Source organism: Furipterus horrens, unplaced genomic scaffold (genome assembly GCF_987537825.1).
Source record: "Furipterus horrens unplaced genomic scaffold, mFurHor1.1.pri manual_scaffold_3, whole genome shotgun sequence".
NCBI classification, from domain to species: Eukaryota; Metazoa; Chordata; class Mammalia; order Chiroptera; family Furipteridae; genus Furipterus; species Furipterus horrens.
Window position 1 is genome coordinate 48,892,622 of NW_028327173.1, and position 24,308 is coordinate 48,916,929.

General features: G+C 51.0%; 1 protein-coding gene across 1 annotated transcript in view; it reads right to left on the bottom strand.

The window, feature by feature from the left end:
• Positions 1-643: 643 nt before the first annotated feature.
• Positions 644-24,308, bottom strand: part of LOC150015063 (maestro heat-like repeat-containing protein family member 7) — a 31,342-nt gene continuing 7,677 nt past the window's right edge. Inside the window, exons 9-19 of the mRNA XM_090268280.1 lie at positions 22,459-22,597; positions 20,210-20,400; positions 15,356-15,493; positions 13,421-13,535; positions 9,250-9,390; positions 8,365-8,547; positions 7,592-7,750; positions 7,209-7,331; positions 3,462-3,564; positions 1,386-1,448; positions 644-852 (exon numbers count right to left, since the gene is read on the bottom strand). Of these exons, the coding sequence (XP_090124406.1) occupies positions 644-852; positions 1,386-1,448; positions 3,462-3,564; positions 7,209-7,331; positions 7,592-7,750; positions 8,365-8,547; positions 9,250-9,390; positions 13,421-13,535; positions 15,356-15,493; positions 20,210-20,400; positions 22,459-22,597 (1,564 nt within the window). The remainder of the gene's footprint in view (positions 853-1,385; positions 1,449-3,461; positions 3,565-7,208; positions 7,332-7,591; positions 7,751-8,364; positions 8,548-9,249; positions 9,391-13,420; positions 13,536-15,355; positions 15,494-20,209; positions 20,401-22,458; positions 22,598-24,308) is intronic.

Consider the following 24,308-nt stretch of genomic DNA (forward strand, 5'->3'; position numbering starts at 1 on the left):
TGAGATGTGCCTAGCACACCTTCCTCCAAAGAAGCCTTTTTTTTTTTTTTTTTTTTTTCCCCCTAATGTGGAACATTGAAAAATTAATCCCTGCCTTTTGTCATCTAGTGGCTATGGATTGAATGATGTCTTTTAACCCTTTTTGCCAAATATGTTGCCCCCAGAATACAACAAGGATGCCAGCCTGTTTAACCAAGCACGCCGTTGTCCGGAGACAGCCAACTGACCTGGAGTCTGCACGATCCTTCCCCATGTGGGAAGGCCACCCTCCACTCCACACCCCCACTCTTATTAGGGATTTCTGGACCCAAGGGTAGGTAGGATGATGACCATGTCCAGCTTGAAGCAGCTAGAGGAGCATGAGACCTTCGCCCATTGTCCTTTATAAGATTATAAAGGGTCTTAATATCTAAGAGGGAAGGGTTGTTATTTTTTATTCTTAAAATCATTAATTATTTATTAAAAGGGGAAGAATAAGAAAAAGAATAGAAGGGTGAAGCAGGAGAACTTGTACGTACGAGCCATGGGTATGGACTTGGGGGCGGATTGCTGGGGCGGGGGTGCTGGGTGGAGGGGAGTAAAGGGGAAAAAGTTGGAACCATTGTAACCATATCATATCAAAACACTACTTGAAGGACATCGATCAGAAGCCCAGTGCCCGCATGATCCAGGAGCGCCGCCGACGGCAAGTGGGCAGGTTCTCATCATTAGGACTCCCGCGATGTATGATGGCTGAGTCCCCATGTGGCAGTGGCGATGAGTTCAGCCAACAGCTGGCCAGGATGTTGTCCTGGGCCTGGGCCGCACAGATACATACTGAGGCTTCTGGGTCGTCTCTCAAGTTTTTCAGAGCTGGGTCATGGGAAGGAAAGGGGCCACTTGTGAAGACCAGGTCTCCACATGGGTCTCACACCTTACCTTCCTTCTCACTTCCATGACATGGCTTCGGCACCCTTTGTTCAACCTCCCCTCATCTTACCTTCCTCTCAGCTTCTTCAACGCCTGAAGCAAAACCTGCCTCCTCCAGGAAGTCTTCTTGGAGTGCCCCAGCCTACCTTCAGTTTTCCCATCAGCTTTCCCAGTTACAAAATTAATCTGCCCCTTTTAAGAGTCTGAAGTGCTTGCCCTGAACTAAGTGATTTTGAGTCTGGTTCTCTGAGTCTGGTTTCTTAGACTATAAGCTCCCTTAGGATGGGGCTATGTCCTCTGTCTTGGCGACTCCATGGTACATAACATGTACTCATCTGCATAAAGACTTAACACAACTGAATTGAGCTGAGGACCCTTCCCTTGGGACTTATCCCTTTCCTCTTCTATGACCCACTGTGGGCCTATGCATTCTCTCACTGGCCCCTGAAATCTCACCAACACAGAGCACAACTTACCGGCGTTAACTTCATGCAGATGCTCTTCCGTCATTACGCTCTTCATGAAGGGGACCAGCGACCCTTGAGCATAATCCGAGAGGTGAGCATACCTACCTCCTTACTCTGACCCCACCCCCATCCCACCCTCGGACCAGACCTCCTCAGAGAAGCTCTCCCTTACCCTTCTCCAGCCCTGCCAATGAGGACACAAAAGGAGAACTTCATTCTGACCCTGCAACAGAGGCCCTGGGAGAGGTGGCAGGCTCAAAGGGCAGGGATGGCACTAGGACAGGGGCACGATGTGGGCTGTAGCCAACTCTGACAGACAGCCCCAGGCAGTCACTTAGTCAGACTGGCCCTTAGTATCCTCACCTGAGACTGGAGGCGGTGCTGCCCCAGCTGCCCCTTCTCTGGGGAGTTTGAACCACAATAACATGAAAGACACCAAGTGCCTGGCATACCCTCCAGGCAGGCAGTTGGCAGGGCCCATGGAGGGGCTGAGACCCAGCTCCTCAGCGATGTTACTTAGCCCTCCCCTGCGCCCAGCCTGCATGCCTGGCTCCCAAAGTGCCACCAGATCCTTAAATGGCCTATACCTCTTGCAAGGCCCTTCCTACACTTTCTTACCTGGCTAACTCCTATTTATTTTTGAATATTCAGCTCAACATAGTTGCTCCTCCAGGAAATCGTTCCTGCCCCTGCCCCCAAGCTAGGTTAAATGCTTCTCTGGGTTCCCAGAGTCCCTGTGAGTCTCTCTCTATCTGTATATGGTCTGTTGTATTTTACATGTGACTTATGAATCTCCCATCAGACCAGGGGTTTCTTCAGCTTCAACTCCCTGGGGAGAGTTAAGGCAGTCTCCAAGGATCCTAGAGCATGGGCACAATTGTATGCAGATATGCATTTTCCTAGAATAGGTGTTCCTAACTTTCTTCAGAGTCTCACAAAAGATCAGTCACCCATGGAGGCTGGAGTTCTGCCCCACAGTGGGCGCTGTCTGTGGGCAAGGCTGGCACTGCTCAACTCTGTTCCCCCAGCACAGCGCCTGGCAGAGAGGAGACTCCTGCGGTGTTAAACACCAACACTTTTAGAAGTGATTAATTTGGAACAAGATTGAGGAAGTAATGTCACTCCCCGGGAGAAGCTGCCTCTGAACAGGCCCCCACATTCTGAGGGCTCCCCCAGTCCGGGCATGACTCCTCTGTCCCATCACTGATCATGTGAACGGCATCACCCCCTGAAGGGTTCTTTGTTTCCCTGGACTAAGCATAGTGACTGACACAGAGTAGAGGGTCAACCACCATTTGCTAAACAAACCACTGAAGGGATCCACGGATGGATGGATGCATAAAAAACTGCAACTGATTTGAGGAAAGTCAAGGAAACATCACTTTACAAAGTACAGGGCTGGGAGCATCATCCTCTCTAAGCCTCTTCGCAGCAGGGCTTCCTGGTCTTCGGTGAAGGGTATGTAATTATTTTGTGGGGAGCGGGAGTATAGCTGGGAGAAGACATACCCAGCATGTCATCAGAAGGGTCCTGCAGGGGATTCTGGGTGAGGGGACTCTGCTATTTGTTTTTTCCACACAGAGACAGAGGCTGGCACTGTGGCGAGAATGAAGGTAACTAACATTGAGTGAGTACCTTGACGTGCCAGGCTTCACGTTAAAAAAAAAAAAAAAAAAATTCTTGTCTAGTCTGTGAAACAGGAGTTGCTCCCCATCTCACAGGTGAGAAAACTGAGCTCAGAGAGGGGGCATCATGGAGCTGAGATTCGACGTCACTTTTCCACGTCCACAGTGGCAGGTCCCCGCTGCGCCTGGGCCCAGGCTGCACTCCAGGGGGAACTGTTCTGCTGTGTATAGTTGTCAAGGTTCTGACCTGCACAAGGACTCCAGGCTGAATTCAGCCTGTGGTCCACGCAGTGATCTCAGAGGAGAGAAGACCTTTCTAATTTGCACCATGACTATCTGCTAACCAACCCTCAAACCCCAGGGGAGGCACCCATCCAGGTGCCCAAAGGGCTGGCAGCTTCCTTCCACGTTGGAGATTGTGCAGAGCCCCAGGAGCAGCACTAGTGCCCAGGTAGGTTACCTATGAACATGACGGAGGACTTCCGGAGAGAAGCTCGGGAATTCTTGGCGTACTCCAGGCTCTGGTTGAGAAATGTGAAGGCGCTGTCTCGGTGGGTGTTCACCTGGGACAAAGAGAACCCCCAAAGTGCTGAGCCCTCATGAGAACTAATTACTCATCCACTCCTCCCGAAGCTGGGAATGGTGACTGTCAGGCAGCCAAGCCCTGGCCTCTTGCCTCCTGAAAATCTCTGCCTGAGCCCCCAGAGGCCAGGCCTCATCTTCTCCTGGCGGATTACAAAAATCACTTTTGTGGTCTTTCTGCCTTGAGTGTCTCCTCTTCCAACCCACCCCCCTGCTGCAGCTGGAAGGAAAATTCTAAAATGCAAGTCCATTCAGAGGTGAGGATGCACATGACGTACAAGGGACATGATCGATAAGGAGAAAGGTCTGACCAGGGTGAAGGATTCAAGTGGCAGAGCAGGTGGGAATAAACTGGAAAGTGAGGAAGTTCTTAAAGGCCCTTAAAAGCCAAGCAGGCAGAGGGCTGACTTATGCTTTAGAAAATAGGAAGCCGGCATTCATTCATTTTTTTTTCTTATTTTTAGATTTTATTTATTACTTTTAGAGAGAGGGGGAGGAAGGGAGAAAGAGGGAGGAAAACATCAACATGTGGTTGCTGCTCACGCGCCCCCAACCGGGGACCTGGCCCGCAACTCATGCATGTGCCCTGACCAGGAATTGAACCAGAGGCCCTTTAGTTTGCAGGTGAGCGCTCAATCGGCTAAGCCACACCAGCCAGGGCCCAACATTCATTCTTGATAAGGTGATGGCAAAGCAATAATTTGGGCAAAATAATCTGACAGTGGTGCTTGGGATGAATTTGATCAAGTAGAAACTAGGGGGCAGACATCTTGCTAAGAGGCTGTTGTGGGAAATGAAGAGAAATCTGATCTGATCACTCCCCTGTTGACAATCTCCACATCAGGGAGTGAACTCCTGGGCATGATGCAAAGCCTTTATGATCATGTTCCTTCTCGGCCTCAACTTCCGCACTGCCTTCACCTGCCATGCACATTATGCTCCAGTCCCAGGATGTAGCCCAGTTCTCCTCAGATCTGTGCCTGATACAAGCAGTTGCTCCTAACTGCAGCGCCCTTCCCTCTCTTCATCTGAGGAATTCCCTCTCATCCCTTGAGGCTCAGCTCAGAAGCCAGCTCCTCCCTGAAGCTCCCGCAAACCTCAGGCAGAGCTGATCCCAGCACCTGTGATGTTTCTGCAGCATCTTGCACAATCTTTGTCACAGCACCTATGACATTGTGTTGCAATTATTTATACCCGTTTCCTCCACCGGAGCCTAAGCTCCCCAGAGAGAAGGAGCCGTCTCACTGCACTCAGGGCCTCAGTGCCCTGCACAGGACTTGGCATGCTGCAGGTGCCCAGAAACTGTTGGATGATGGATGGATGAGTGAGTGAGTGAATGAATGAATTGATGACTAGGTTCCCAACACCTTCCTAAACCAAACGGTAGAACTTAACCTTCGCGTGAGCAAAACTAGGGACAGAGAATCCTGCAGAGTCACAAGCTGGCAGCCCACGGGCCATAAGTGACCAGCCAAGTGGTGACCCACACAGTGTTTTAAGCAAGCTAAACTGATTACTGACTAATGTCTTATAAAAATCTGGGTTTCACTCTGGCCAAGTAGCTCAGTTGGTTAAAATGTCTTCCCAATATGCCAAGGTTATGGGTCAGATCCCTGGTCAGGGCATATACAAGAATCAACCAATGAATGCATCAATTAGTGGAACAATAAATCAATGTTTCTCTCTCTAATAAAAAAAAAAAAATCTGGGTTTCTAGCTTCTCTTGTGAAGGCGAGGACCTGGCAAGAGTGGCTGCACAGTGAGTTGGAGCACTCCACTCGGGCTTTCAGCAGGGACTGGGCCCTGCAGGCTGCCACAGGCACTGCCACTGCCACGTCACTCGTGATGATGTCTGCCCAGTCCCTGGGCACTGCAAGTATTTGAATTAGCGCCCCGGCCAAGCACTTCCTCCAGGGCGTTTTCTCTCTGTGTAAAATGATGGTAACGATATTAGACACTGGGTGAGGAGATTCTGAGCATTCCTGAGAATGGTGGTCCTGAAACATCTTCCCAATCTGATATTTTGTATATATTTGTTAGGTTGGTATGGGGAATACTGACATGCTCGGTCCAAATCTCCCTTTGGGTTTGAAAAATGTATTCTCCCAGCTATGGAGATTGCTTTGGCTGAAGAAAACCGTTAACCCAAGGTCACGTCCCTTCACAGGGGGGCTGGCGGCCAGAGACAGGCAGGATGTAAAGATATGACCCCCGACTCCAATTTGGGGAATCTCACGAAGTGCTGGCTGAGGCCTCCCTGCAACCACGAGGAGGCTTGACTGCTCTGCCACTCTTGCTCCTCACTTTCCCTTCTGCAGGTGTTAACCCCAAGGGTGCACCCTCTTAAACCCCGTGCGTGCTAATCTGTCTTAGAGTCTGCATCCAGGGGAACCCTGCCCATGACAACAGGGAAGGTAAATGGGACCAGATGGCAAAGCTTCCTAAATGTTATGCGGAGGTACTGGGCCATATCCAGCACTTTACTACCTTAGGATGTTCTCAGGTGTTACCTAGAAAAGGGGTTGGTTCTGTGTGGTCAGATAAGTTTGGAAAACCGTAAATTAAACAGCCATGAAACGTGCCCTTAGCACGGAACATCTCAGAGACTTCAAAGAGCTGATGGTGCTGCAAATACCCAAGAGGAAGATGACAATGCAGTGTTTCCCAAACCTAGTTTGGGACGTCTGAGAACGTCCTTTCTCCCCAGTAGGGCATATCCTATAGAACTGGTGTCATAGCCCTGGCTGCTGCGGCTCACTTGGTTGGAGCATCATCTCATAAACCAAGAGATCTTGGGTTCTATTCCCAGTCAGCGTACGTGCCTAGGTCTGGGGGCCGGGCCTGTCAGGGTGCATACAAGAGGCAACTGATCGATGTTTCTCTCTCACATCGATGTTCCTCTCCCTCTCTCTCTCTCCCCCTCCCTTCCCTTCTCTCTAAAAACCAATAAGCATGTCCTCAGGTAAGGATAAAAAAAAAAAAAAAAAGAATTGTTGTCATAGACAAGACACTCTGGGAATTACTGTTGTAGAAAAGGGAGCCGGTAAAGCCCTTTCAGCAAGATAAACAGATGTGTGTTTTCACCAGACCACTCTGGTGGCCTGAGTGGGGAACGGATTGGAAAGGTGAGATTAAAAGCTGGGAGACCCACTGGAGGGCTAGACCCAAGTCCTAGCTGAGAGACATCCATGACCTGAACTAAAGGCAGTGACAGTGGGGGTGGGGAGGGAAAATCAGATTCAGACGTATTTAAGATATTTAAGATTGATCCAGTGTGGAAGGTGAGGGAGATGAAGGCGTCTAGGCTGATTCTGGGTTTCAGCTTTGGGGCTCAAGAGGGACAGAGCAAAATGGCAACAGGAAGTCATAAGTTTGGAAGAGACATGCTGAGCTCGCAGTGCGTGTGGTTCAGTTTGGGGTTGGGGGTTGTGTCTGGTAAACCCCTGGAAAGGGAACACTAGGAGTAAGGAGAGAAGTTAGAGACCGAGATGAACATTCAGGAGCCAACAACTCATGGGTGCTATTCGATTTCCAGTCAAGATGTAAAAAAAAAGAAGAGGAAAGGAAAGAACTGCCCATCTCCAACATACTCATAAGGAACCACTGGCGTCTTGGAAGCACTCACAAGGTAGTTGCAAATCTTGGCCACCGTCCGTTGCTGGCTGTCCCAGGGCTTCTGGCTATAAGCTCTTTTTGGCAAGTCCCACGCCATGAAGCAAGAACAGCGGGACAGGGTCTTCACACAGCACTGAGGACCAACAGAAAGAGAATACCAGAGCTGTGGAGTTCCGGGACAGCCAGAACATGTTCCAGAAGAAAGTCGTGTGAAACGGCACTTTGGAAAATCAATTCCCATTTGAAGTGGACAAGCGCAGCTGGTGTTTGGAAGAGGAATCCTGACACAGGTGCTTTCGGAAAACAGACTTCTCACCATAGTGGTTAGTGACTCCGGATCAGTTTCCATAAAGGGAGAGGCGCCCGCAGGGCCAGGGGCCTGCGCACACTCACCGGGCCCACCTTGGCGTTGCCCTCTTGCATGGTCAGCAGCAGGGGAACCAAGGCGCTGATCAGCTGTTCCTCCATGGCAGGGGTGCGGGGCAACGACCGCAGCTTCTGGACCACCTTGCCGTACAGCTTGATGCAGGAGGAGCGCACATCTTCTCCTGACTGGGAGAGACGTGGAGGCTCAGGCACGCTCCCTCCTCCAGGAGGCAGCCTGGGCCTCTGCGCCTCACAGGGACACACCCCGGCCTTCCTTCCACTCATTCTGAGCCGCCCTCCAGGCACAGGAGGCACAGAGACAGAGAACAGCAGAGCCCCCTGGTGGGCCTGAGCTGGGGCCAGTGTCTCCCTGCTGGAGCCCAGGTCTGGAGCTCCTCCCGCTCTTCCCAGCCGGGCCTCCTGCTCACCCAAAACATGTCTTAGAGTCAAGTGGGAAAATGAGCCCTCTGCCTGGACCAATAAGAAATGCACCACCTGCAGGTGGACCAATAGCAATGAAGCAAGTCACTGGGAGACTTGATTATAAAAGAAGAGCTCCCTCCATGCGAGCCAATTAGATAGAAAAGGACCTTTCTCTATGCAAACCTATTACAAAAAGATGCAGACAAGTTGGAATGATGAATGAGGTACCCCTTCCCCTGGGCTGACTTGGCCCTGCCCACTTGGCACTGCCCAGGTGCCAGTGGGCCATGGAGGTATTGCAACCTGCCGGGCAGTAAAGAACCATCCTCTATAGCCAACTCCCACCCCTCCCACCCACACCCAAGGGGGTCCCTTACATCACTGAAGTGTGGCAGCAGGATCTGCAGCAGCTCCACATAGGCTGAGCTGTCATTCAGTTTCCTGCGGTCCAGCCCCTTGAAGATGGTCTTGAGGTTTTCGCATGCCTCCATCAACAGCAGCCCATCCACATTCTTCAGAGCCTTCACCATGAAGGGCAGAAGAGCCTGCACCTTGGTGGTCTGTGGGGCAGGAGCATTTGGGATGGGGCCTCCTACTTGGGCTAACAGGTGGGAGACCCAGCCTCTGCTTCACTGAGAAGAACTCAGTGCAACAAGGCTCACTTCCAGGCCTTTGCTTCTGCCATCCCGCCGGCCTGGGACACCCTCACTCAAGCTCTTGCTGTCCCCAGAGCCTTCTTTGGCCATGCTGACTCCTTCCTGGCCTGAATACCCGAAGCCCTTGGCTGTCTACTCCCTTCTTTGTATAATTATCAGTTAGCTTTAGAGTCTACATCTTGCCATTTCACCTGATATATATATATATATATATATATATATATATATATATATCATGAGCTGTAACAGTGCTTGGTAGAAAAAACAAAGCACTTTAAGAAATGCTAATGATGTCCCAACAATCCTAGCCTTGGTTTTCTAATCTGTAAAGCAGGAATAATTACTGCCATCCCCAGCCCCTCTCACACACGCTGCTTTTAGGGACATTGTGAAAACTCTGGATTACAAACTACTTCAAAACAAATGAAGTATTTAGGGAATTATTAAGGGATATCTATTTTACAGATGGAGCAGCTGAGGCACGGACAGAAACAGGCTCCGATTCTGATTCCAGCCATCGGCACCTGAAAGTCGATGACAGCCAGCTCCGTCCTTCCTCCAACCCAGAGTCCAGCTGGGCTGGGCTTTCCTCTGCCCTCGGCTTACCTTTCCAGTCTTGCGGGCCAGGGTGGCCAGGCCTCGGATGGACAGAATCTTCATGATGGGATCGCGGTGGTTCAGGCCTTCCGCCATCCGCCCCAAAGAGTATTCCTCAGGAATCTGCTGCACCTGCTCCATCTGGAGGAGCTAAGGGAGAAACAGTGATTACTCCCTGGACGGAGGGGATAGGCAGCCCTCTGGGTCCCATGCACTGGTAGCACAGGCCGGATGACCAGGGGCCGGGTGTGGGGCACGAACAATTACTGCCCAGTCAGCACCGTCCAATGCAAGCCACGTGTACAGGCCTAAATTTCCTAATAGCCACATTAAAAGAGTGAAAAGAAATAGGAAACATTAACTTTACTAATACATCTTATTTAACCCAGTATATCCAAACTAGTATCATTTCAGCATGTAATCAATATAAAACTTATTGATATATTTCACACTGAAACTTGGTGTGAATTTTATACTCCGGACACATTTCAATTCAGACTGCATTACAAGGGTCAACTAGGTCCCATGTGGCTGGTGGCAACCGTATTGGACAGTCCAGGTTTGGTTGGTGAGAGCCACTGGTCCTCTGTCTCCACCCAGCACTCAGTGGTGACGGCCCTGCGCCCTGTCCTTTCTGCCCACTCTTCCCAGTGAGCCCCCCATTCTCAGAATCTTAACTGCTGTCCCCGGGTAAATAACTCCTAAGTCTGTGCCTCCAGCTCAGCCTCCATCTGGAGCTTCCAATTTGGAAAACCAACAGTTCACGGCACACCTCCACCAGATGTCCAGCACCTCATGTCAGAGCTGAACATGTCACTACCCAGCTCAGAGCCCCCATTCTCCCCCATTGCCTTCCTCCATCAACCCTAATTGCTCTGGGGCCCCATTCATGCCTGCCTGCCCTCTAGCCCCACTTGCTATAAACCAGCTTCTAAACAAGCTGCGCACCATTCATGGAATGACCCAGACTGTTTTGTCCCTTTAGGGTGGACACGATGCCCTTCTGCCACAGCAGCCACCTCCACTCTAGCCCCTGCTTACTTTGCATGACTCCATCTAGAACTCAGCCCCTGAGAAGCCACGTCTGACGGTGCCCCCAAGACTCACCTCGGCTGCTGGCTCCCTTCTCTGGGCCCCCTAGGGCCCTGAACATGGAGACCTTAGGGCTCCCCTCTGTTAATGTGTCTGCCTGCCCTCTCCCATTGTGGGTTTCCTTGAGGACACAAACAAGTGTTTCTCCTTTGGGTCCCTTTGAGACAGCTGTGGTGTGGCATATGTGCTTAGGGGACACTTGTTGCCTGAAACATGAAATTTGGTTCCTTTCCTCATTAGAATTGCCCTTCCTCCTGTGTCCCCATTGCAGGGTTAGCAACCGCCACCCCCCCAATTCTTTTCCCAGCCCCAAACCACACATCACTCTCATCTCCTTCCTTTCCCTCCTCACCCTCCCCACCCACCACAATCACCGGTCTTCATTTTCTGCCTAGTTGTCCTCATAAACACTTCTCCTACCTGTTACCCTGCCCTATATCTACTGAGACTAGTGAGACCGTGTGTCTGTGTAATGAGAAGAGAGAGCTGGGGAGAGGGGCTCCTACCCATCCATACAGGATACTCAGGCCTGCTATGCACCAGGTTCTGTGCTGGGCACTAGAAATACAGAAAAGAGTCAAGGTGACGATGATGGTAATAATAGCAACAGAGTTGACTCACAGAGAGCACTTCCTGTGTCCTGGCACTGTTCTGAGTGCTGGATGTAAACTCACTGAATCCTCATCGAAACCCTATGAGATGGGCAGTTCATTATCCCCACATTACAGGTGAGGAAACTGAGGCACAGGCAGGTTCAGTGACTTGCCCAAGGTCACACAGCGCCCTAGAGGAGTTCCCTGGCCATTGGTAGAAGCAAGTACACACACGACACTCACAGCATAGGGGCCTGGGGAGCCAGGGAGGAACATCTGAGCCTCATCAAAGTTCCAGAGTGTATGCAGCAGGCCTGGCTCTGGCCAGGAGCAGACCACCACCTCTTCTGGGAAGTAGGAGAGCCTAGGGGAGGACCCTTGCTCCTGGAGGGAGGGCCGCTGCTCAGGGTTCCAGGCGAATGCTGGGGAAGATTAAGTCTAGAGTGGTGAACACAAGAGCATCCCCCGAGATCTGGCAAGGTCCGACTTCCCACCCCCTCCCCGAAGAAACTGTGCAGCAGCCACTTAAGACTAAGGCTGATTGCAATAGAAGAGCCAGTCATGCAGACGTGGTCTGAAGCTCTCTGGACTCCCTGAGGTGCATGACCTGGAAAAATGCCCCTAAACTTGAGCCTCACAAGTCTTCCTTTGCAGCACTGCTGTGCAGATTAGAAGGGTAACTAACAAATGAAAGCAGTCAGCACAGGGTTTGGGACATAGTAGGCTCTCAAGAAATGATATTTTCCCTTTCCACACCAGAACCATGCGGAAAATTAGAAGTAAGACCCATGCTTATCATCCTGGAGGTGATGTTCTGCTGGTGCCTGCAAAGCCAGGCAAAGTGTCCATTCTGACCCTCACTTCTCTATTCAATCTCCCCATCTGGGAGCCCTCCGAGGACTGGGTCTGGGGCTGCAATGCATGGCCCCTGTTCTGCAGACTCACAGTCCAGAAGAGGACTTCTGCAGAGGCAGAAAATATGCAAGGAGTACCTGGAATGCCATGCTGCCTCCTGTGCACCTGGCAGACTTGGCTCACCTGTCAAGGCCTGTCTCAAATGGCACCTCCTCCAGGAAGCCTTCCTTAACTGAGCCTCCTGTCTCTGAGCCCCACTGTACAGACCCCAGTGATAGCCCTGACCTGCCACATGACAATCAGCAGGTCAAAAGAGGCACACAGGGGTAGCTTAAGAGAGTAGGTTTTGCAAGTGTCCGTCAACCGATGAAGGGATAAAGAAAACGTGGTATATACATACTACAAAATATGATTTAGCCTTAAAAAGGAATGAAATTCTACAACATAGGTGAATCTTAAAAGCCTTATGTTAAGTACAATAAGCCAGATAGTGTAGATTTCACTTATCCAAAACCTAGAAAAGGCAGATTCACAGAGACAGGAAGTAGAAGGTGGTTGCCAGGGGCCAGGAGAGGGGGGATGGGAAGTTTCAGTTTGGGAAGGAAGATGAAAAAGTTCGGGAGATGATGGTGGTGATGGCTGCACAACACTACGAATGCACTTAATGCCACTGTGCTGTACAGTTAAAATGATTAAAGTAGCAAGTTTTGTGATATACATGGTGGGGCAAAAGTAGGCTTACAGCTGTTCATATGGAAAATAATACAATAATTAATAAATAATAATACAAAAATAATGTACTCACAAGTGTAAACCTACTTTTGCCCCATGTGTATTTTACCACATGCACGCACACATACATACACATACACACAGTGTTCTAAGAGCTCAGATGTCTGGGTTTGAATTCCAGATCTGCCACTTACAGGCTGCATGGCCTTAGGAAAGTTATTTAAATCTGTGCCTGTTTATTCCTCTGAAATGGGAGATAGAATGGTATCTGCACCACTGGATTGCGTGAGGATTACATGAATCAGTATGTGTAAGGGTCCTAGAATGTGCCTGGAAGCTAGTAAGTGCTCAGTACGTGTTCTATTATTATAAGTAGGTCTCCCCTTCTGGGTCTGACCCTATCCATGTCCTGACTCATCTTTCCCCAGCAACGCCCTCCTAGTACCCCCACACACACTCGCTCAGCTTAGATGTCACTTGCTCAAGGAAGCCCTCCCTGATGATCCCCATCATAGCACACATCACTCTACAGCACCCCATGTTATAATGGGGATGTCCTCTCGCTCCTTTGCTGCACCAAGGATTCATTGAGGGCAGGACAGAGTCAAACGTATGTTTATACCTCCAATCTGGTGCTTGGCACACAGAAATGCCCAGCGAAGGATAGCGGTTGCCTGGGGAACAGAAGGGGTCTGAGAAGAGTGGAATGGGGTGAAGGAGTGGAAAGAGGAGGAGAAAAGGGAGGGAAGAAGGAGCTCTTCCTATTCAAGAGAAATCATGCTCACCACAGACTGTCAATTGTTAAGTACTATTTGCGCAGGACAAAAGACCACTAATGTGAACTGAAGCCTATGCTCAGGGGAAGGCCTGGGAGCAGCCCCACCGTGCACGCAGTGCCCCATTGGTACCTCCACTAAGAAGGCGGTGGCGGTGATCTTGTGCTTCTCGTCGCCTTGCTCCAGGAGCCAGATGAGCAGGCAGAGGATGTGGTACAGCTCCCGGCAGGAGCAGTGCACCATGGCCCTGCAGGTGGGGAAGGGGAGCAGTCCCTCAGGCTCTCTGGCCCCAGGGAGGCCTGCTGTGTGGGAGTCTGGCCAAGACACTGGAAACCATGAACAAGACAGGGTCACCTGGGCTTCTGCATTCCCAGGATTTCCCACCTGGACAGGACCTCAGAGGCCATCTAGTTTAACTATTTTGTTTTACAGATGGGGAAACTGAGGCTTAGAGTAGGAATGTGGCTTGCCCAACAGCACAGGGCAAATCAGTAAGACAGCCTGACTTCAGACTGCCCACTGAACAGGACCCCCCCAGGAGGAGGAGGCCGGAAGGAGAGGGTGTGAGGACCCGCTCCTAAGCGCCCGGCAGCAGCCAGGTGCTTTCACATTGTTATTGCATTTGATCCTCCCCATTAAGCCCCGAGCACATTGCCGTTATTATTCCCATTTTCATAAATAAGGAGACAGGGACTTCAAGTGTAACCTGCTCAGGATCACAGAACCGGAAATATGGCAGAGCTGGCGCCCCAGCCCAGGGCCCCCCACTCCAGCTGCCTTGTTCGTTGTACCAAGTCAGTAGTTCTCAAAACGTGGCCCCTTGATCAGCAGTATCAGCATCCCTGGAAACGTGTCAAAAGTGCACATTCTCGGGCCCCCATCCCAGACCGACTGAATCAGAAACTCTGAGAGTGGGGCCCAGCAATCAGTGTTGAAACAAGCCCTGCTTGCTCAAGTCTGGGGACCACTGCACTATGCTCCGTTATCAGCGAACCCAGGAAGTGTGGCAGCTGTGCCCAGAGACTGGAGTAAGGCAGCTCGGGCTCAAATCCTGGCCCCACCACTAGCTGTGTGACTTTGGCAAGTCACTTAACTTCTCTGTGCCTTGGTTTCCTCTTTGGTAACACTGGGATAACAGTAGTACTATTTCATCGGTCACGGTGAGAATTAAATGGAATAATCCACATACATACAGCTCTTTGCACGGTGCCTCAAGCATAGTAAGTGCTCAATAAATGTGCTTGTATGCTGAGACCCCAAGGAGACCCCATCCTGGGCACTTGGTGCAGGGCTGAGGCAGGCATTCCTGCAGGACTCACATCTTTAAAATCAAGGTGTCTGTCCTCTCCTGACCCCACGGGAGGCTGTGTGTAGTTGCAGGGAAGAGCCCCAGTTGGGGTCAGCAGGTCATTTCCCAGCTTTGCCACTTCCTGGCTCTGTGACCTTTGGTACACAACTGTCCCTCTCTGGCATCCTCCTCTGCATCAGTAATTCCTGCCCCACCAGGCAGCATGACGATAGTAAGAGCTAACCTGTGTGTCTGAGCTCTGACCATATGCTAGAGGCTGTTCCGAGTGCTTTACTTAACCCTCACCCCAAATCTTGGCTGTGGGTCCTATTGTTACTTCCTTACGACTGAAGGGAAAGCCGAGACATGGACAGGGATGTAACTTGCCCTGGGTCACACAGATGGGACGCAGCAAGCGGGCATTCAGACGCAGGCAGACCACCTCCAAGGCCACACTCTGACCCTCTCAGCCATCCCATCATTTCTGTAGCACTGGGGGTATTAAATTCATGATGCTGTGAGGAAAGGTGCTTTATAAACAACCTAAGTGCTCTGCGGTTGCCAGGTCCTGTGATACCCGGTTTGCTCTGAAGAGCGTGCACCGTCGTTCACATCTGTGTTGTCTACCCACCAAGGCAGACGGGATCTGCTGGTTTTAGAGGAGAGGTGATGGACTGAGGGAAGGGTTTTGCCCAGAGGCCTGCAAACCCAAGTCTGTCTGAAGACGCTGAGGTCCCTCCCCTCCCTCCAACCCCTGCCTTGGGGGCCCCTGGCCTCACCTAGCCAGCAGGGACACTCCTCGGTGGTGGTTCTCCGCTTGTCCCAAGAGCTCCCAGCCGCCCTGGTCATCCAGAAAGGCGGCCTCGGACGAGCAGCCCATCTTCAGCAGCAGGGTTTTCACCACTTTGACCACCCAGCTGCCAAGATAAGGGGGCTGAGACCTCATGTCACCCCGCCCCCAGCAGGCTGGGCCGCCCTCCACCCAGGACTCTCCCACCATCAGCTCCCATCTAGCCAGACAAGCTCCTCTCTGTCATGCTAATCATTAGCTAGTGGTGTCCAGTGTATCCACAAAAAGTGGCTTTTTTACAAACTATTATTAGCTTTGAGAACAAGAGAGCAAACAGAAGCAAGATGTCCCTCTCTTTGGAGCTGCTACTTTACCCTCCCTTTTCCCCTGAGTTTCTTTACTGAATGGAGAGGTCGGATTGGAGCCTCCCGCCTCCCAGGTCCTGCCTCAAGCTTGCCCTCCACCCCCATCAAGCCCATGGCGGGGGGAGCTCCATGGGACAGTCCTTTCTGCTCCTTCAGACACAGTCTCCTGTCCAACCCTGAGTCCTTCATTCGCTCAGGACACTTAAGGAGTGAGTCCCAAGTCTAGGTGCACAACAAAAGTCCCTGGGGAGCCTGCACCACCCGGGGACTATCAGGCTGGGACGCCGGTCTGTGCTTTGAAGGCCCTGGGTGAGCCTGAGGAGCCCCGGTACGAGGGAACAGGAGGAGGGCTCCGCCAGGGGCTGTCATCCCCCTGCATGCACGGCCCCGGCTGCTCATGGGTATATATTGTATATGTGTGTGTGTGCGGACATGCACGCGTGTAGATCTGTGAGTGTGTGTATGAGCCTTTAGTAAAATAAAAACTGACAATGTGTGGAATAAAGTTTACATTTAAACACAGTTTTCCAGAAAGCCAAACCCTTGCTTTAAGAGTTTAAGACACGGTTTTGTGGGCATAGTTGAGCTGATGCTCAGGGCTGGTGGTTCTAGGATCCAGGACAAGGCATCAAAGCATTTTGGAACTCAGGTGATGTTCAGGAATTTGCTCTGAATTTTTCTCTTTGGGGTTTTGTAATGAATATGAGTCCAGTGTAAAAATTCAAGTCATGCAATCTTTGTGTGGATTATTTGAAACACATGCTGTCGGGGACAGTCCTTCACTAGCCATGCTGTTAAGAGTTTAAAGTTACACACACATGTGCATACACGCACACACATGCATACACACACACACACACACACACACACACGAGGGGATAGAGTGGGGCAGGCCCCAGGTGTTGTTCACCCTAACAGCCGAGGGCTCACCCTCCCCAACTCTCCCATCCACTGTCCTCCCTCTGCCCCTGAAACTCCCAGCATGGGCTAAGCTGAGACTTATGCATTTTGTTTAGAGAAGGAAGGTTATATCTTCCAGTTCAAGTATTAGCAGCACCTTTAACTAAAACAGAACGAACCACCTGCGTGTGCTCTCTGTTATGTGTCTCCATCTCCAGTGGCAGTTGGTCACCTCTCGCTAACTGGTTCGGGGACGGCATTGAGCTCAAGGCTCAGAAGCTCCACAGGAAAGAATGTGACTTAGAGGTTTCAGACAGTCACAGCAGACCCCTGACCTCATCTGTGCAGCCCACAAAGAATGTAGATTTAGGCCAAAACTTCCAAACACAGAGCTACATCATTCATAGTTTGTCTTCTCCCACTTCACCACTTTCTCAATAAGGCTCCAAAGTTTAACAAAAATGACCTTCTCCATCACCCTTCCTCCCCACCTCACTCCCGAAGAGACACCTGGAAAAGCCCAAAGAAGGCCGTCCTGTTCTGCTTCGTAAAAAGGCAGAGGTACACTGTTGGGAGAAAGCTGCGGGTAGGGGGTGCATTTCCTTCAGCTCCCCAAACACCAACTCTGCGAGCTTCACCTTCCTGGAAGGTTCTTGGCTTTTCCCAGCAAATGGAGCCAGTGTTGCCCTGTTCCTGCACTGGGATGGGGGGTGGGATGGGGGGTGGGAAGGCGGCAGGGAGCAAGGATCTAACACCAGCTGCTTCAGAGCCCGAGGCTGCTGCAGAGCATGGAAGCTGAACTGCACGGGATGCACTGTCAAGCTCTATCTATGGTGTCTGTTCCAGCAGGACGCCCCCACCCCCTTCAAACCCAAGTCTGTGTGACAGAGCTGGGGCCCACACTCATCGCCTCCACCCACCTCTCCTCACGGGAGGCTGTGACAGTCTCTGTGCACTTAGCCATCTCCTTAGAGCTTTTCCTTTCCTTCACCGGGGCCTGGAGCACCCACGACCCACTTGGCTTCCACGCCCCGGTGCCTAGTTTCCTCGGGCTGCCCTAACCAACGGCCAAATAATTGGTGGCTTAAAACAACAGAAATTTATTCTCTCTCCATTCTGGACACCACAAGTCCCAAATCCAGTTGCCAGCAGGGCCCTGCTCCCTCTGAGGGTCGAGGAGAGGACCCGTCCTGGCCTCCGCCTGCTTCCGGTGACTCATGGCGTTCCTTGGCTTGTGGCTGCGGCTCTCCGGTCTCTGTCTCTCTTCACGTGGCCTTCCCCTCCATGTGCGTCTTTTCCTCTTCGTATAACAACACTTATTGCTGCATTTAGGACCCACCTGGCTCATCCAAGATGATGTCATCTCAAGCTCCTCAATTATCTTCAAAGACTCTTTTTCCAAATAAGGTCACACTTGGAGGTTCCAGGTGGGACCCGCCATGCAGCCCTCTCCACCCAGGTACCACCTTGTGGCTTTTCTGGTCCCCTTCAGCGTGGCACTTGCCCACCTCTGGTTTTCTGTCTCAGATGCTGCCTCCTGCGAGGCAGAGGTGAGGGTGGACGCTCAGGCTCTCTTCCAGCTCCCTGGTGCAAGCATCAACAGATTGAAGCCCTCCATGTCAGGAGTTTGCACCTTCACTCGGCAGCCCAGGACTTTTCCACGATGTGTTCCTCTTCTTCCTCTTCCACTTCCCCCTCCACTTTCCTCTGGTTTTGTTTTCCCTCCAGCCACCAGCTTTCTGAGTCAGGGGTGACACCCTCATGGCAGCACCTGTGAGCGCCAGGGGAGTGAGTGCCAGTGTCCCGCTGTGATGCCATCCTATTTAGTCCTTACAACACACCTAGGGGGTAGAAATCTCTTACCCCATTTTATAGGCAAAGGAACAAGCCACCAAGACGTTAAGGTAGTTTCCCTAAAGTACAAAGCACAAAGTGGTGGAAGCATGACTCAAATCCAAGCCCAGTTGCAAAACTGCTTGCCCTGTGCCCCTCAAAGTGCACCTCTGTGAGCATAACACGCAAGAGAAGCCAAAAAGGAAAAAGCTAACAAACTGGTCTACATACATTTAAAATTTCTGAGTGGCAAAAACAAACAGACAAAAAATAAATAAACAGTAAAATCGTTGCCCGTCACGTAACAAACTAGAATACGAATGACAAAGAGTAGTGTCCTTAATATATAAAGCACTTCTACAAATAATTAAGGAAAATTCCCAACAGTTTTGTATAAAATTGGACAAAGGACAAGAACAAGTGGCTCACAGAAAACACAAACAGCATCTCACCCTTAACCCCACTCACTATAAGAGAAACACAAACTAAAATTGCAGCAAAATACAGTATTCTCTCACTTATCGCAGGTATTACGTTCTAGACCCCCCTCCCGTGAAGTAGGAACCTTACATTTATTCTACACTCTTAAATCTACGTAACTTTAACACCATACGTATACAGTACCGCAAAATCCCATGATACAGCGAAAAATCCGCGATAAATAATTAAATATAATATTTTTTTTAATTCCGCGATGCAGTGAGGCTGCGATAAGTGAACTGCGATATAGAGAGGGACTACTGTACCTTTTGTTCCCCAGTTCTCAGACTGGCTGAGATGAAAATGTTTTATACAGTATTGTGCTGGCAAAATGCGAGGAGACAGACACTCATACACCACTGGTGGCGGTGCCCTTGTTGGAGGCTATTTGGCAAGTTCGGTGCTTTAGGATATATTGCAATTCCTCTTCCATCACATCACTGGTCAAGAACCCTTTTCCCCAGACATTCCTATTCTACCTGACTATTTAGATGCAGAGACCTTCTTTGCTGCAGCCATCCTGCTGTCAGGAATTCCTCCTATACATACGATCGCATGTGTGCACATACAGACATGTGGACAAGCAAACTCACTGCAGCATTGTTTGTAATCACAAAGGGCTTCAAAGTGCCTAAATGAAGAGGACTCTGGTGAAATAAATTACGGTACATTGAAATTAATATTGAAATTAATTTTTTTACATGGAAATATTATGCAGCTGTGAAAAATGATGGGTGGCACTATATGTAGTTATCTCTAAGACATAATATATGCTAAAAGCAAAAATGTGTAACTGCGTACGGGTCACAGTTCCATTGGTAGAAAAACAGAGAAATAAATGTGTGCTTATCTTTGTACACACCACCTCTGAAAGGTCATGAAAGAACTCTGTCCTTCTGGGGAGGGTGACTGGGTGAAGAAAATATCTTTTGAGATTTTTACCATGTGCATATATTACCTATTCCAATTAACCATTTAAAACTGGATGTCCAGGCCTTAGATAAAACCCCCCTAGGGAGGGCCGGTTCTCTCCCGCAGCCCAGCACTAAGCAGAGTCTGACACACAGCAAGGGCTCACAAATAGTTGCTGAACAGATGATTGCCTCTCACAGAAGTGTGGTTCTGTTTTCTCTTCCAGTCTCACAGCTGATTTCTACTTATCGATTGCCCTAAAGACTTTCAGAAGGGCCCTTGGCGGCGGGGGGGGGGGGGGGGGGGAGTGGGTCGGGGTGGCCCTCCCTGAGCCAGGAACAGCAGGAGCATACCACACAGGTACGAAGGCAGAGAGCTGTGCATCCTTCTTGGCGTCCTCGTGGGAACCCACGAGCTCAGACAGGTTGAGGCCGATGTGGTGATGGACCTGAACGAGCAAGGCCAGAAGCAGATGGGGATAGATGTGCCTCACATGGTCCAGGCAGCTGTCGACGGACAGGAGCGCACACAGGCCGCTGGCTGCCTGGGGGCAGAGAAGAGGCGTGTGAGAAGTCCTGGCCCACTGTCTCAGCATTGCTGGCAGGGGGTGGACTGCTTCTCTAGGAGGTCAGACCTGGATCTTTGCTCTACTCTGGCGTGGCCTGGGAAAGCCCAGATCTCCCTGAATCCCGACTCCCACTCCTGGCTTTGTGGGTGGGCCCTGCACTGGAGCAATAACAAAAGCCTGCCTCTTTGATGTTGACACACCCCTGGAAGATCATGGTGGTGGTCTTGATCCCACTGTGCCAGTGAGAAGATCAGAGGGGTGATGGGACTTGCCCAAGGTCACTTAGCCCCTGGGGTGCAGGGCTGAGTCTTGAACCTAGGGTTTCAGATATGGCTGGAGCGTGCCCTTCCTCTTCCTCTTCCTCTTTTGTACCACAGGCACACAGACCGCAAAGGGGCACCAGCTGACCCTTTACTTTGGGCCATTAAGGTGGACTGCCCTCACTGCCTCCCCATGTGGCCAGCAGCTAAAAGAAACAAGCCACAGCCTGGAGCAGGAGCCAGGAAGGACCTGTTCTGAACTCCATGACAACCTGCCTCACACACCTTCCTCACACCAACCCTCCCAAGCCCTGGGAATTTGGCTTCGTTGGCATTTGTCCCACCAGGTTCCCAAGGACCAAATTTGCACTCACTGCTGCCCCCCTCCAACTTCCCCACCTACATTCACTCTGGTCCTGGCCTGGGCCCACCCCTCACACTTGGCCCACTGAGTCCTCCCTAACTTGAAGGACAAGGTGGGGGCAGGGAGCAGGCAGTGATGGGTTGGGGTCACAAGACCTGATGGCTCATTCTGGCTCCACCGCTCCCTGCCCCGCTTTGAGCCTCAGATTCATCCTCCATAAGGTGAGGTTACTGGGCCTCGTCCAGCCAGCCCCACAGCTGTGGTGAGAAGTGACTGAAGGAGAAGGGAGACTCCTTCCTAAAGAAATGATTGAAATCTGTGCCACCATGCAGCTGGCCCATTTAATTGTGAAGTGAAAGAGCCCATGACTTGTTCCCATGGAAATAAATGACATAATGTGGGCTGGAGGAGAACAATAAACAGCCCTTATTTGTAATTCACGGCTTAGGAAACCCTTTCACATCCACTATCTCACTCTTCTCAACAGGTAAGACAGAGAGGCAGGAGTTATTACTACTCATTTTACAGATTTTACTATGAAAGCTAAGGAGGGGGAAGTGACCGGCCAAGGTTACACAGAGAGGCAGTGGCAGAGCTAAGATGAGTCTCTTGGACTCAAAGCCTTTCCACTTGTCAGCAGCCCAAAACTAATACTTTATTCAAAGAAAACAGTCTGCGGTGTAGAGAAAAGCCTCTGGTGATGTGCCATGAGGCTCTGCTCTTGGCTTAATCTTGCTCAAATGGTGTATTAATGCCACAAGGTAAAAATCTGCCCACGCCGTATCTACGCTCAAACTATGCTTGTTCAGCAAGACGCATGGATGAGTGACTGGAGAATACATGGGAGGAGTGAATTAAATGCCAAAATCATGGAGGGCACGGGGTGCCTGATCCATAGAGCTCGATGCTGGGAGAGAGAGGCAGAGAGACCCGATGGGGAAGCACGGGATCTGGGTTTGAGTCTTGCCATCGCCACTCAATGGCTGTGTGACCTTGGGCAAGACGCAGACTGTTCCTGAACAGGAGGATCTCCCTCTGTAAAGGAGAATAGCACCCACTCCTCCATTCCCCATATCTTTGCTTATTTGCTTCCCTCCCTCAGAATGTCTTGCTCTCTGCTGAGTCTCCAGAACTTACGTGCGCTCAATAAAGAATTGTTAAATATATGAGTTGAAATTTCTTGAATATCTGCTCTGTGCCAGGTAAATGTTAGACGTTTACTATTCCAGGCCCCTGACGTAACTGTAAGTAGCAGCACTGCTGCCATCGATGGATCACAATCAAGAGCAGACAGACAGACACTTATCCAAGGCCACACAACTAGCTGCTCGCAGAGCAGCACCCTAGAAGCTGGGTGGGTTGAGTCTAGCAGGAGGAGGGAGGAGAAAAGGGCAGGCAGACAGGTCTCACCGCTAGTGGCTTGCTGGAGGCCCCGCCCTTCTTGGTGACAGGCTCCTCCTCCAGGGTGAGCAGGAGCAGGTTCAGGAGCTTTTGGACATCACGGCTTGGCTTGTGCAGTATCAGCTGCCTCCACATCTCTGCTCCATTGCTGGGAGGTCGGGCGTAAGATAGTTATGGGGACCAGGCCCAAGCTGGGGCAACCCAGCTTCCCACTGGTACCCATGGGCATGCTAGCAAATTCCTGGAATGGTCCAGAAAACACTCCCTGTGAGGCAGGGGGCTAACAGCGATACAAAACCCTATTTCCCAGGTATTATGCCAGGTGCTTTACAGACAATTTATTACTTCAGCAAATATCGATCATCTGCTATCGTCCAGGCACTGAGCACATCTCTGGGGATACAGATACGAAAAGACATTTAAGACATTCAGGGTCACTGAATTCTCACAATGACCCTCAAGGTGGGTTGTTATTGCCATTTTAGACATGGAGAGTTGAGGCTCAGAGACGTGCAATCACCAGTATAAGACAACACAGCTCATGAGTTGCATCATCAAGAAGTGACCGGGTCTGGTGTCCCAAAGCCTGTGCTCCTTCCCCCAGGCCAAGGAGCCCTTTGGGGCCTGGACCCTGCATCTGTCACATGATATCAAGAAGCCCACGCCCCTGCCCCTTGGGAGGCAGTACCCCAGGCAGGGGAAGGCACCTGCGCCAGGCGGCACCGGCCTGCGGGCATTCCGATGGGCCGGTGAGCTATAGAGTTAACCCAGCCCTTTCTACCTTCTGCAGGAACACCTGAGCCTCCCATTAACTTTCCAGCTCTGTTCCCCTGGAAACCTGATAAAGACAGTATGTCAACTATGTTGCTAGGTAACATTGTTTATGGTAAAAGTGACCCAACTGGTAAATTGCATCTGAGCTGGGAGGAACTATAAATTAACTATAAGAACCGATGGGGACATTGTAGCATTGAGCTTCCTGGGGCGACTGGGCTTGTCTCTGTGGGGACCCTGGAAGCCAAGTCTATAGAGTTGTTAGAAGAAATGCTAGTTCCCGTGTGGCCTGAGCCACTTAAGCTAAGGCAGCTCCCACACCTTCCGCCTGAGACCCACGAGACCAACTCTTGGAACCAGGGCCAAGGCTGGGGTAAGGGAAGTGAAGCATCCAGGGCACAAAACGTAAGGAGTCCCTCACTCTCAGGCTCACACAAGTGAGTGCAGGCAGGCATGTCACCTGAGAGCAAGGGCCTCCTTGAATTTTGTTCCTGCTCCGTCTGGCCAGCTTCATGGCCTGCTGCAAGGTCTCCTGCAAAGAGGAGCCCCTGATGCCATCCTGTCCTATATCCTGAGTGACTCTGATTTCAAGTGTGGCCTCCGCAGCCTTGTGAGTCTGCATGTCTAGTGGCTCCAAGAAGCAAACCCTCTGGTGGGCAGTGCAGTCACAAGGTTTAAATTCTTGCAGGTGGGAGGACAGATATGTGTCACCCCAGCCCTCACCACTGATGTCCTTGGCTTCTGTGAATGACACCAACTCTCCTTCTTAGAGACACACCCCATTTGCATAGCTCTGCACAATTCTGTTACCTTCACTCTCAACCAACCATCTTAAGATGTGGACCACATGCTTTCTGCCTTGATTTAGTCATTCAAAGGTGTGGGAGCATTTCCAGGGCCAGGAGGCTGCACCAGTCACACTGGTCTCTCCTGGCCATGAGCTCACCATTGGCCACAGTCCCCTCGGCCCATCAGGCCACCTGCTCCCTGAAGGCTGAGGACACGGTGCGCCCTCCTGCACAGGCCCGGCACAACTGGCTGCATTACTCGGCACAACCACCCATATGGAGTGGGAATGCAGGGAT